The sequence below is a fragment of the Podarcis muralis genome, chromosome 2 (genome assembly GCF_964188315.1).
Source record: "Podarcis muralis chromosome 2, rPodMur119.hap1.1, whole genome shotgun sequence".
NCBI lineage: Eukaryota > Metazoa > Chordata > Lepidosauria > Squamata > Lacertidae > Podarcis > Podarcis muralis.
The window spans coordinates 67,128,624-67,143,305 of record NC_135656.1 but is presented as its reverse complement, the minus strand read 5'-3'; the positions used below and the strand labels follow the sequence as shown (position 1 = coordinate 67,143,305).

At 43.8% G+C, this 14,682-nt stretch overlaps 1 protein-coding gene across 1 annotated transcript in view; it reads left to right on the top strand.

Moving 5' to 3' along the window:
• Positions 1–4,332, top strand: part of LOC114590864 (serine protease inhibitor Kazal-type 5-like) — a 29,348-nt gene extending 25,016 nt beyond the window's left edge. The window contains exons 15-19 of the mRNA XM_077923477.1: positions 23–83; positions 609–730; positions 1,264–1,312; positions 1,603–1,654; positions 3,318–4,332. Coding sequence (XP_077779603.1) covers positions 23–83; positions 609–730; positions 1,264–1,312; positions 1,603–1,608 — 238 coding nt within the window. The 3' untranslated portion in view covers positions 1,609–1,654; positions 3,318–4,332. The remainder of the gene's footprint in view (positions 1–22; positions 84–608; positions 731–1,263; positions 1,313–1,602; positions 1,655–3,317) is intronic.
• Positions 4,333–14,682: the final 10,350 nt, after the last annotated feature.

The following is a 14,682-nucleotide window of genomic DNA, read 5'->3' as shown; positions in this document are numbered from 1 at the left end:
ACATTTATTCTACTATTTCTAGGAAAGCTGAAGATACCCTTGCGCTAAAGAACGAAGGTGAATGTCAAGCTGGTCATATAAAGGTGAGACTCTGAATAATTTGAGGGCAGGGCTAGCATTAAATGATCTGTTGAGTCAAATGGAACTACTAAAGAAGGGATGTCCAACAGGTCGATCGTGATCTACTGGTCGATCGCAGTGCATTCCTGGTCGATCCTGATCGATTGCCCCCCCCCCCACCAAAAAGCTCAACAATTTTGGTCGATACAATGGGTAGATCACTGCCAGCATTTTTTAAGTGGGAGTAGATCACAGTCTCTTAGAAGTTGGACATCCCAGTACTAAAGGAATGGTATCTGTGATTCTCAGAGTAAGCCCATTGAAATCAATGGAGTTAAGTTAGTCAAGACTAACTGGGTCTGTTCTGAGTATGACTTTGTCAGATGCCACCTTAGGTTTCCAGATATGCCAAATATCAGTTTAACATTGTCTCCTCCAAACTTTAACAAAATATAAGGTTAATCAGCCATGGCGACCGGGAGCTGATCACTGAGTATAGTTGTCTTCTCCAAGTGTCCATTCTAGTATTTTTGCTGCTGTTTTGTTAGGCTGACTGCAGCCAATACCCCCAAACCAGAGGGAAAGTCCTTTGCAAGAGGAGAAGCCAGGAGGTGTGTGGAACAGATGGCGAGACATACGGGAGTGAGTGCATGCTCTGTGACAGAATCCTGTGAGTAAACCAAGCCTGCCTTGCCCATAATAATACTGAAAGGCATACAACTTTTTCATTAATTAAACCGAAATGCATATTCCCACCAGGGGTTCTCATGCACTGAAGTGGCCAGCAGCGAAGGATCCTCTTCACTCGGCACACACATTCATAGTGGAACCATTCCATTTTTACTTTCAACAGAATTGTTGAATACAATAAACTCAAAGTGGGCTATTTTAATCAGAACTGTTGCATTTTCCAGGTGTGTGTGGTGCTTCTTAAGGTATCCTGATTCATAAAAGATGTTTCTGCGCAATGCTTAAAAAGGAGCTAAGAGAACCATCAGCAACAGATTTAATGGCAATGTTTGTACTGAGACAGAAAACAAACTCTTTCTCAACCTTTGCAGCAGATTATATTCTGAATTCTTTTTAGCATCACATCTAATCTGTGAAATGTTCTGTGACCTTACTATGAAGGCCTTTCCACCAGCGAAGTTATTAGGGCTGTATGTGTGTTCACACTAATCTATTCTCTCTCCTTTTTTTTAGGAAAACGAAATCTGAAATTGGTATAAAAAATATCGGACCATGCCCTAAGGTTTGTTCTGCTCTTACTATATATAGATTGACAATGGACACCAGAAGTTTATAATAATAACTCTTCATCATCCCATTTATTGTAGCCATAAAACTGAAGGGGGAAAAAGAGGTTAGCAATTGTGTAAAATGTGAACTGGTCCTCTCAGCACTGGGTCAGTTTCTGTCCTACCCCTTCCGCCCTTGTGTCAGGACTCTTGCTTTGACACATACACCCCAGTTGATGTCATTTTGACGCACATGGGCCTTCAGATATGTAACACCACCCTCTCACTATGACTCTCTTCCCAGATATAAAGGCGTTCAGGTTGCCAGAAAGCTTTAGGAGGAAAGGGTGACAAAGGTAAGAAGAAGAAGAAGCCAAAGTCACATGGCTGTAATAAGGGAGGTGAGGGCTACTACAACAACCAAACGCTGCAGAAAAACCTGTTGCAATTTTATGGTGACTCGCAGTCTAAGATGTACACCCAGTATATGCCTGTCTCTAAACCCACAATTGCTCAAATAATGGGAATGTAGAGTAAGGGATGCGGGTGGCGCTGTGGTTTAAACCACTGAGCCTCTTGGGCTTGCCAATCAGAAGGTCGGCGGTTCAAATCCCTGCGACAGGGTGAGCTCCCATTGCTCGGTCCCAGCTCCTGCCAACCTAGCAGTTTGAAAGCATGTCAAAGTGCAAGTAGATAAATAGGTACCACTCTGGCAGGAAGGTAAACGGCATTTTGGTGCGCTGCCCTGGTTTCACCAGAAACGGCTTAGTCATGCTTACCACATGACCCAGAAAAACTGTCTGCGGACAAACATCGGCTCCCTCAGCCAGTAAAGCGAGATGAGCACTGCAATCCCAGAGTCATTCTTAACTGTCAGGGGTCCTTTACCTTTACCTTTAAGCCTCAGTCAATCATCATTTCAGATACTTCCAGGACCAGAGAAGCCAAGAACTCTGTTCAACATACAAGAATTTAGGAACTTATGAGGGGGCTCCTTTTTCCACATACAGAAATGATGACCACTTTGGAAATAACTGTGGCAGTTCTATAAGTCTCCTAGAGAATATCCCTCTCTCTACGGACAATATTAGAAATTTCTGTGCACTGATAACTGAAAATTTGCCATTTTATTGACTTTCAGATATCAAATTGATCCACCTCATCCAAGCCTTGCGTTTTTAGTGTGTGTGTTTTTAGAGCCCCTAGGTTGTCATAGTATTAAATATATGTTCCTATTGCCCCAAAGAATTTAGGGATGTGGATTACTTTTAATTTTTACAAATTATTTTTAATTATTTTTAAAACAAAATTTCTCTGAGAACAATTGTGAACTGTCAATATACTTTGCAGGAATAAATTACTATTAGAAAATAATGCTGTGTAAAGTTCAAAGATCATTGGCATGTTTCAACCGGCAATGTTCAGCCTCTTGAAATTGTGAAACCTCTGCAAGCCAGTCTGCTCCACAAAGCAAGCAACAGATAGCATAGATTTCATATCAAAGTGATTTTACCAGTGCTTTTTTCTGGGGATACACAGGGGTACCCCTAAACATTTTGTGAATCTTTGTACTTTTGTCCATTTACTGTATTTATTCTTCCCGATTTGAACTATAAAATGGTGATTTTCTTGAGTCAAAATGAGAGTACCACTAAACATATTTTTTAAGCACTGGATTTACCTAAGTACATACCTAGTATAGTTTGTTATCCTAATACAGTGGTACCTCGGGTTAAGTATTTAATTCGTTCTGGAGGTCCGTACTTAACCTGAAACTGTTCTTAACCTGAAGCACCACTTTAGCTAATGGGGCCTCCCGCTGCTGCTGCGCCGCCGGAGCACGATTTCTGTTCTCATCCTGAAGCACTATTTCTGGGTTAGCGGAGTCTGTAACCTGAAGCGTATGTAACCTGAAGTGTATGTAACCCGAGGTACCACTGTAGTAAACTTCATAAATTTTTATTTAGAGAGATTTTGTCCTCTCAGAACCTCAGACTAAATTCATTCTGTTTTCCCCAGAGCAAGTGATGGAAGAATTGGCCTTCAGAATCAAGGAAACTGCTGCATTCCCAAGTGTTGCAAAGCCTGCCTTCATAGTATATTCAAGGAACTATCCCATGTCTATAGTACATGGGCAACAACTCTGCACTGCTCTGCATGGGGACAGGGTGGCAGACCTTGATGACACAGTCATCAGACGGACTCTTCCATTTGCTTCCTTATTGAGTTTCATTCTTCCAGCTTCCATGGACGCTCCAGAACATTTTCTTACCTCCACCAATCTCACTGAGTTTCTTCAATAAAAAAAACCTAAGAAGATCTCTGCCAATCATTCCCTTTGGCCATGTTTAAGAATATATTGAATGTTAAGAACACTTTTTTGTCCTATATTTTCTCAGTAGGAACAACGGGTAAGTTAGTTGATTGACAGTAGATTGACTTCTTAACCTTGATTTGATTCAAATTTTAGTGTGCTTAAACCCAGTGAGGGTTTTACTTAACAAATAAAGAGATGTCCAGATCCCTTAATAGCATCCTTTAGCACACTAAAACCTTGAGTGGCCATATCTAATTATCAGGCATGATACCACCTACAGATGCAGTATACTTTGTGACTTGAGTAAGTCATGCCCTTCTCCATTTTTGTTTTCTTTACCCATAGCAAAAATCCAGACTTACCCACCCCACAAGGTTGTTGTGAGGTCTAAGTGGGTACATTTATTCATATATGACTTCTGCCAAGTCATAAGTGTTAGTTGCAAAACACTTAACATTTGCAGGCATCTGACTTGGTATGGTATGCTCATGCCATTTTCTGTGGCCTCCTCAACCAAGCTCCAGGTGGGCATAGGATGGCTCCCTAAGTTGGCAATGTGGTTGCAAACCCTAATATAAACAGTACAATTCCATTTAACACTCTATTTTGTTTGTCAGAATCAGCAACAGTAAACAATGGGCAAGCTCATAGGGTTGAAAAGAAGGCGGGGGAGAGAGAGAGAGGGAGAGGTGGATGCCTCATTGATGGTGCAGTCCTATACACACTTATCTAGGAGTGACTCCCACAAACGTCAATGAGACTAACTTCTGAGGAGATGTGCAGAATTGCAGTGTAAGAGTTGTGGTGTTGTGTTGCTCTTTTGAGGACATCACAACATTCCAAAACAGAATTATGCTGACACCAGCATTGGTTAGGTGTGCAACGATGCTGTATTAAGCTATTGAGTATGTGTGTGGTTGAGTGGGGAACTGGGGGTAATTTACCTAGGTCTTTTTCTGGGCATTTTGGCTAGAGCCTGCTGTATTGTAATCACCTTTTATAGCAATATTGCTATAAAATATTTCTCTAGTCCATTTACCTTTCATGTCAACCACATCATTGTAAATCACTCTGTTAACTGTCACAGCTGTGTATTTTTTCCCCAGCTGAGGTTTTGGGCTGGTAGTTGGAGCAAGTCTTTGGTATTCAAAGTTGGCTTCTGGATAGGTCTGGTAAAATGGTGTGTATCATAGAATCATAGAATCATAGAGTTGGAATAGACCACAAGGGCCATCGAGTCCAACCCCCTGCCAAGCAGGAAACACCATCAGAGCACTCCTGACATCACTTTTTGTCCAGTCATTTATGCGCATGTAGCCATTGACACTATGGTGGTCTTTGCCAACCTGGTGCCCTCCAGAAACTGGCTGCATCTGACAGGACTTGTACAGTAGTCCAAAACATCTGCAAAGGCTGCTCTATAGTCATTAGACTAACATACAGCGTATGGTTTATTCTTCATTATTATTCTCCATTCCCCTCTAGCTCTGTAATCTCAATATTATATGTAGATATTTTCTTCCAAAATATGTGTATGTAAAATAATATCTGTTTTTTGATGTTTCTAGAGCTAGATTTTTAAAAATAATAATAATATTTACCACTGTAATATAAAAACACTGATCTGATATATTTTAGGTAGAAAAACAAGTCCTTGTTTGGTCCTTAAAAGATCCAAGGCACAAGCCCATGACACAAACATGTGTAAAATGTGCATAAACTCATTTCTATATGTAGATGCAAATTTCAGCTGACTCTCAGAGGGAAAGCTCCTTTAAAAGCAACTCCTTCAACAACAACAACAACAACAACAACAACAACAACAACAACAACAACAAAAGATAAAAAAAAAGCAGGATAGCCAAAACCCAGGTCTGAGGCCCCTACTCTCTAACAATGGCAGGTTGATCACTATTAACAGCTTTAGGGCATTTTTGGATCTAGATTCCAAAAAACATAGGAGGCAGGAAATAATCCCCCCTCCCCTATTTTGCTCCCTTTCGCTTTTCTTTTTTTATCCTTTGGTCCCTCCTCCAGCTTTGTCAACCACAGTAGTAGAAACCTCCAAGGAGGTGGAGAAGGGGTGTTAGAGAGGAGGGAAGATACTGTTAGGATATTTCCGTTCCACCTTAAGAGAGAGCAGGCTTGTGAGTCACAGAGTCTGCGTATTTCCTGTTGAGGATGTTTATGTTTGCTGTTTCCTTTCGATTTCAGTCGGTCAGAGACACTGACACAGAACGGTCATGTTTTCTCTTTGTTCTGTTCAACGCTAAATAAAGTCTGTAAATTATGCTCTCTTCTGCGGTGCAAGCTTTCTGGCTGTGGTTTCTGCTGATAAAGAACAGTGTGCACAAGCCTGGAATGTGGCAATCTATTTCTGAGGCTTTGTGTCGCTAACTGCTGGATCTGCCTGGCTACGGGAGATCGATGGACGTTCGGCAGCCGGCTTGGGGCCATGATGGACAATATCTCCCTGGCAGTTTCCCAACAACAAGGTTATGGGCCCAGATTCACAGCACCTACAGGAGAGTAAAAGCTGCAACAGACTGCGTTTGAGAGGTACGTGGGAAAAGCGAAAGAAAGGGAGGCTTTTCTGTTTTACCTCGGACGGAGCCTTTGAACTCCGGCAAGGCTTAATTGGCCTGGGAGCCGAGCCAGAGAGGTCGTGATTAATGGCTGCCAAGATAAGGAGTCTCTGAAGTTAAAGAAGACTCACGGCTCAAGTAAAAGCTGGAATGGAGTTTTTCCATGCTTTTGAAGCTGCAGAGGCTGCTGAATGCCCTAAGTTACATGGGCAGAATTATGAAACCTGGGCAAAATGGTGTGAGAGTTTGCTGCGTCAGTTTAGGGTGTGGCACACTGTATCTGAGGCCCCCCCAGTTCCTCTGACAGAGAGATGGAAAGCCGATGATTCGAAGGCGATAGACGTAATAGTCTTATCCGTATCTCTTGAGGAAATTAAGACGCTGGCTGGCAACACCACTGCACGTGGAATGTGGTATGCTTTGATGAAAGCTCACAAGTCAGTCATCCCAGCCCAGAGTTTGACTGCATCGGAGGTCCTGGCTGTTTCCCAGAATGCGAGTGTATGCAGGGATGCTGAGGGCACCGGTTGCAAGCTGCAGGGGGAGCTGACCGTCACGTCATCCCAGGCAGCATTCCAGCCTCCAGAGGGAGCCAAGGAGTCAGCAGCTGAGAGCTCTGTTTCTCGTGAGAACCAAGGTCATCGCCTTTGCAGAGGCCGGAAAGGCAAAGGTAAACAGGCGTCTGCAGATGGCCAGGAGCGAAGGGAGGGTGAAGAGCCCGCGCCAGGGAAAAACAAAGCTATGTTTGCTGGTACAGCTTCACCAAAGGCTAAAGGCACGTCTGCTGACCAGAAGCAGGGGGGCAAGCTGCAAAAGCCCACGCCAGTGGAAGACAAGGCTATGTCTGCTGGCACAGCTTCACCAAAGGCTAAAGGCACGTCTGCTGGCCAGGAGCAGCAGGGGGGCAAGCTGCAAAAGCCCAAGTCAGTGGAAAACAAGGGTTTGCTTGCTGTAAAGACTGCTCCAACAGCCAAAGGCAGGTTTATTATCGATTCAGGTGCCAGCCGCCATATTTCGAAGGATCGCCACCTGTTTATCTCCTTCAAGCCTCAGGAAGGTGAGATCCACCTGGCTGAGGGAAGGACGTTGCAAATTGCAGGAGAAGGGACTGTGAAACTTGCAAGTTTGCATACAACCATCAGTAATGTTCTGTATGTTCCTGGAGCTGCAAGCAATTTGTTGAGCGTCCCGCAGCTTACTGGACGTGGTTTTCAGATTTCCTTCAAGAGGAGCGTCTGTGTCATCAACAAAAAAGGCTTTTATGGGTATGTTCGTAGCAAAAGGAAGAACAAAGAAACCGTGGGGTCACTCAGAGGAGAAGATGGTGAAATGCAAACAGGGGACACAGAAAGGGCTGAACTCCTCAATGCCTTCTTTGCCTCAGTCTTCTCCGATAAAGAAAACAATGCCCGACCTGAAGAATTTGGAGCAAATGATTCAGCAGAGGAAACACAGCCCAGAATAACTAAGGAGATAGTACAAGAATACTTGGCTAGTCTAGATGTATTCAAGTCTCCAGGGCCAGATGAACTGCATCCAAGAGTATTAAAAGAACTGGCAGATGTGATTTCAGAACCACTGGCAGTCATCTTTGAGAATTCCTGGAGAACAGGCGAAGTCCCGGCAGACTGGAGGAGAGCAAATGTTGTCCCTATTTTCAAAAAGGGGAAAAGAGAGGACCCAAATAATTACCGCCCAGTCAGTCTGACATCAATACCAGGGAAGATTCTGGAGCAGATCATTAAGCAAACAGTCTGTGAGCACCTAGAAAGGAATGCTGTGATCACCAATAGTCAGCATGGATTTCTGAAAAATAAGTCATGTCAGACTAACCTGATCTCGTTTTTTGACAGAATTACAAGCCTGGTAGATGAAGGGAACGCAGTGGATGTAGTCTACCTTGATTTCAGCAAGGCATTTGACAAGGTGCCCCATGATATTCTTGTAAAGAAGCTGGTAAAATGTGGTCTTGACTATGCTACCACTCAGTGGATTTGTAACTGGCTGACTGACCGAACCCAAAGGGTGCTCATCAATGGTTCCTCTTCATCCTGGAGAAGAGTGACTAGTGGGGTGCCACAGGGTTCTGTCTTGGGCCCGGTCTTATTCAACATCTTTATCAACGACTTGGATGATGGACTCAAGGGCATCCTGATCAAATTTGCAGATGACACCAAACTGGGAGGGGTGGCTAACACCCCAGAGGACAGGATCACACTTCAAAACGACCTTGACAGATTAGAGAACTGGGCCAAAACAAACAAGATGAATTTTAACAGGGAGAAATGTAAAGTATTGCACTTGGGCAAAAAAAATGAGAGGCACAAATACAAGATGGGTGACACCTGGTTTGAGAGCAGTACATGTGAAAAGGATCTAGGAGTCTTGGTTGACCACAAACTTGACATGAGCCAACAGTGTGACGCGGCAGCTAAAAAAGCCAATGCAATTCTGGGCCTCATCAATAGGAGTATAGCATCTAGATCAAGGGAAGTAATAGTGCCACTGTATTCTGCTCTGGTCAGACCTCACCTGGAGTACTGTGTCCAGTTCTGGGCACCACAGTTCAAGAAGGACACTGACAAACTGGAACGTGTCCAGAGGAGGGCAACCAAAATGGTCAAAGGCCTGGAAACGATGCCTTATGAGGAACGGCTAAGGGAGCTGGGCATGTTTAGCCTGGAGAAGAGGAGGTTAAGGGGTGATATGATAGCCATGTTCAAATATATAAAAGGATGTCACATGGAGGAGGGAGAAAGGCTGTTTTCTGCTGCTCCAGAGAAGCGGACACGGAGCAATGGATCCAAACTACAAGAAAGAAGATTCCACCTAAACATTAGGAAGAACTTCCTGACAGTAAGAGCTGTTCGACAGTGGAATTTGCTGCCAAGGAGTGTGGTGGAGTCTCCTTCTTTGGAGGTCTTTAAGCAGAGGCTTGACATCCATATGTCAGGAGTGCTCTGATGGTGTTTCCTGCTTGGCAGGGGGTTGGACTCGATGGCCCTTGTGGTCTCTTCCAACTCTATGATTCTATGATTCTATGATTCTATGATTCTAAAGGCAAAGAGGACTATTTGCATGCAAAGTTTATGGATGGTTTGTTCCATATAACTTATGAGGACACTGCTGTTGTATCTAATGCTGATTCTTGTTGTGTTGCACAAACTAACAAAGTTCTTCATGCAGGTTGCATTCATGAAGCGCATCGAAGGTTTGGTCACCTCTCTTGGAAGGCACTGGCCAAGATGCCAGAGGTGGTTGAGGGTTTGAACATCAAACCCTGTAAATTTCACATGAAGTGTGTATCTTGTGCAGAGAACAAGGTGAAGGTTGCTCCAAAAGGCAAAGAGTCTAGCAGGCAGGCTTCCAAGCCCTACCAGCTAGTGCACGCAGACCTGGTTGGGCCACTTACGCCCTCTTTAGGAGGAGCAAGGTTCTTCATGGTTCTAATTGATTCTTTTTCTAGGTACATTCATGTGTTTTTGCTCGAACAGAAATCGCAAGCGTTTCCTAAGTTTAAGGCATTCTGTGCTTGGTTGGAGAATGCTCACGGTAAACGTATTTCCTGTCTGTTTACCGATCGGGGCGGGGAATTCACTTCTCAGCAGTTTGAAGCTTTCCTGACTGAGAAGGGAATCCAGCATGACATGTCAACCCCCAGATCGCCATGGATGAATGGGCTTGCGGAGAGAGCAAATCAGACATTGCTGCAAGGAATGAAAACCTTGTTGCATGATGCCAATCTCCCTGATAAGTTTTGGGGGGAGGCTTTGGGGAATCTGGTTTACTCCGTTAATCGCAGATTGTCATCACCCATTGGTTGTACCCCCTATGAGAAGATGTTTGGCAAGAAACCCAACACCAAACACATGAGAATATTTGGTTCTGACATGTGGGTACGCACCCCACAAACCAACAAGCTTGGGAAGCGTGGGGCACATGGTTTGTTCATGGGGTACGAAAAAGGTGCATATAGGGTATGGATGACTGACTCTAAGTCCATAAAGTTCACAAGGAGTGTTGAGTACAATCCTAAGTGGGGGGAAAATGTGGGAATTTTCCAGAGTTACCCAGAGGAGGATGAAGGTGGTGTCAAGCGAGCAGCTAAAGCTGAGGAAGCTGCTGAGGATGATGATGATGAGGAGGATGATGATGATGATGATGATCAGAGTTCGGATTCCAGTTCAGTGGGCGGCGCTGCTGCTGATGTCAGTGAGAGTGATGACACAGCAGACTACAAGAGTGCAAAGGCCTCAGTCAGACCATCTGATGCGTCTGACAATGAACTGGAAGAACCACTGTTCACCATTGGTCATTTTTCTCCTAAGAAAGAGGAGATGAGTCCAGAAGACTTGCGTCTAGTACGTAGGTCTGAAAGGGCGACCAAAGGCAGACCTCCTAAGAGATTTGCTGATGAGTTTGCTAAGACTGCAACTGCTGTTCTTAGTAGCTCAGAGAAGGTGTGGGAACCTTCAAGCTTCAAAGAGGTTCAGGAGTTAACCTCTAAAGATGCTGAGCCTTGGCTTAATGCCATGAAGGCTGAAGTTGATTCCTTGAACAGGAACCAAACTTGGGAGCTGGTACCGGTAGTCCCAGGTATGAGACTGGTTGGCAGCAAATGGGTCTTCAAGGCCAAGACAGACCAGAATGGCAAGGTTGTCAGACACAAAGCCAGATTGGTTGCCAGAGGTTTTTCACAGGTACCAGGACAGGATTACCACGAGACCTACTCTCCCACTGTCAAATATGAGAGCATTCGGCTGATGCTCAAGATCGCTGCGGAGGAGAAACTGCATGTTTCCCATCATGACATTAATACAGCTTTTTTGTACGGGATTTTGAACGAGGAGCTGTTTATGCTTCCACCTGATGGGATGCAGATACAGAAGGGAATGGTCTGTAAACTGCGGAAATCCTTATATGGTCTCAAGCAGAGTGCTAGGTGTTGGAACACAAAACTCACTGAAACGTTGCTTTCTCTAGGTTTTCACCAGGGCAAAGCTGATCCATGTGTGTTTGTCAAGGAGGAGGGGCAAAACAAACTGTATTGTTTATGTTTTGTTGATGATCTTCTGATGTTTTGGAAGAATCAGGCTTTCTATCAAAGCACCCTAGCTCAACTGAAGGAGCACTTTGACATGAAGGATCTTGGTGAGGTATCCAACTATCTTTCTCTGCAGGTGGAGAAGGACCAAGCAGGTAATTTTCTGGTACACCAAACACAGAAAATTGCTGATGTATTAACCAGGTTGAATTTGGTTGATGCAAACCCAGCAGACACACCAATGGTGACAGGTTACCAGGTAGACAGTACTGCTGAAGCGTTTTCTGACACAACGCTGTACAGATGCGTTCTAGGCAAGCTGAATTTCATTGCCAGATGTTCAAGACCTGACATAGCTGTAAGCTGTAATCTGCTTAGCAGACATGCCAACAATCCTACGGTTCAGGATTGGAAAGCTCTGAAGCGCATAGCCCGCTATTTGAAAGGGACTATGCACTACAGGCTGAGGTTCACCAGTCAGAAGACTGGAGGTCTTGAAATCTTTGCAGATGCAAGTTTTGGAAGTGACACCACAGATGGTACAAGCACTTCTGGAGTATGCTACATGTACAACCACTGCCTGTTTGACTGGTTGCGCAAGAAGCAAACAACAGTGAGCCTAAGTTCCTGTGAAGCAGAACTCAATGCTCTGTCATTTTCACTCATGGATTGTGAATGGTTGATGCAACTGTTTAAGGACATCGGGGTTTCTGTGAAATGTCCTATACAAGTGTATCAAGACAATAGATCGTGTTTGGCTTTGCTGAACTCTGAGAGTTGCAAGCAAAGAACCAAGTACTTGCAGATTAAGCTACATCGTGCAAGAGAGTGTATTCAGAAAGGACTGATTCGGGTGTCCTACATGGCAGGAAATGAAATTCCTGCTGATCTGTTGTCTAAGGTTGTTAACAAAGAACAACTTAAGGTTTACACACAGAGGTTGCAATTGGGTGAACCACAGGTACTACAGGTTACACGGAAAGGGGGAGGATGTTAGGATATTTCCGTTCCACCTTAAGAGAGAGCAGGCTTGTGAGTCACAGAGTCTGCGTATTTCCTGTTGAGGATGTTTATGTTTGCTGTTTCCTTTCGATTTCAGTCGGTCAGAGACACTGACACAGAACGGTCATGTTTTCTCTTTGTTCTGTTCAACGCTAAATAAAGTCTGTAAATTATGCTCTCTTCTGCGGTGCAAGCTTTCTGGCTGTGGTTTCTGCTGATAAAGAACAGTGTGCACAAGCCTGGAATGTGGCAATCTATTTCTGAGGCTTTGTGTCGCTAACTGCTGGATCTGCCTGGCTACGGGAGATCGATGGACGTTCGGCAGCCGGCTTGGGGCCATGATGGACAATATCTCCCTGGCAGTTTCCCAACAGATACATCACTCATACCATTGGATAAGCAAAATTGACTGGCAAGCAGGAGTTACTGCAGTACAGAATACTGGGCAGTTGTATCTCTTCTTGCCTCCACAGTCTAAGTCTCCATTTAAAAACTTGTATGGAACATTGCATCTAACACACTACTGGTATTTTCAAGACTGTACAGTTCAGTTTCTGAGCTGGGTATGTTGGGAAATTGTGGTGAAAGCCGTGAGATTTAGGCATGCTGTTGTTTAATTTATGGCGGTGCCGCAAAGCAAATATTCCCTTAGTTCATACTGAATCGGGGTGTGTGTGTGTGATATGAAGTTATATTGGCAGAACATTGTGGTTTAATTTTCTTTTAACTGTGATGGGGACTGTAAATAATCCCTCTTGTGACAGCCTTCTTTGTATATTTTGGCAGAGATCTTGTGCATCCTCTATATTTCTCTGCTGAATTTTATAAATGTGATGAATGTGGCTGCTGGTCTCCAGCTAAGGCACTGGCAGTCAAAGTAGTGCTCTAAGTAGTTTTCTTATCTTATTGGTGTATGTGTTCAAACACTTTTAAGTGTTCTTGTTCAGATGCTTATTGAAGTTGTGTATTGTGTCATTAACTGTTCACTTGCTTTAAGTGCATGGATACCAAGTATTCATGAAGACATAGTATGCTGCCTTAAAATTATATATGAAGAGTCAGGATATAAATGTAGGAAATAAACCCCAATCCTAAAAATAGATAAAACTGTTGCTGAGTGGAAAGAAGATATGAAAAGTATCATAATGGAGGAACACTGTTACAAATCATTTATTTTAGAAGACTCTGCACAGCTCAGGTTTGTTACTGACATACACTAAGATAAATTAAGGGGGAAAGGAAGTCATGTTCTCCCTCTTGGTTATCATACTCATTAATGTAACCAGCAGATCTATATTTAGACTCTATATTTGCCTAGGTCTAGGGAATGGGGAGAAATTTGGTTTTGTTTGCATTTTAATGAGAAACAACCCAATTCCCATTCTCGAACCAAAAGGCAGCTGTCCTTGAAATTCTCACTTCTCCAAACTTTGTGACACAGCTCTCCAACCAAAAAAATGGGCATGAACATGCATATATTCATGAAAAATGTACATGAAAATAAATATCTTCATAAACAGAATGAGGTGCTTGCAAAGATACGTATATTAGTCAAAACTTTAAAATAAACTAGGTGCAAATCTCACAAAAGTGTTGGCAAATCTTCATAAGGATTAATAAATATATAACTTAGCAAATTGCTATAGAAATGTAGAGAGTTGTATGTAAAAAGGAACTGAAATGGAGAGATTCTTCCATTCCTGTTTAGCTCACCACTGGAGAGGCTTCAGCTCTGTGGAATCTATAATTGTTATTTATTACTGGGACTCTGAGATCCACTAACTGGAGCCAGGTGCAAAAGACATACACTTAAAGTTTGTTTTGAGCCGCAGAAATGAACTGCATTCACAGTCCTTTCTGGTTCCTCCCCACACTCTCAGCTTCCTTCACTTCAGCAGTATACTCTGGGCTGTGGGGGAAGTCATTTTGTTGCAATTGTTAAAACAACTGGAAGTCAGAAATCATTCCTGTTGCACTTGGATATCAACTAGAACAAGCATCCCCAAACTCGGCCCTCCAGATGTTTTGGGACAACAACTCCCATCATCCCTAGCTAACAGGACCAGTGGTCAGGGAGGATGGGAATTGTAGTCCCAACATGTCTGGAGGGCCGAGTTTGGGGATACCTGAACTAGCATATTAGCAGATCCCCAACTCTCCACATTCCTAGTCTAGATTGGCTGTTGTTGGCATCCAACTGTCTCAAGAGACAATGGAGTGTGCCTCTGGGGCCGAAGTCAAACCGCTGCGTTAGCAGCACCAACATGACCCATGCAGTCCTGTTATGGAAGTCTACATAGACGGCAAGACCCTCGGGCTCACTGATGTGGTCCAAAGGAAAGCAGATAAATATGTTTGGCACCAGCTTGGCTGCAGGAGTTGCTGGTTGAGGCGTACAAGGCACCATCCAACCATTTTAGGGACTCCACTCCGGAT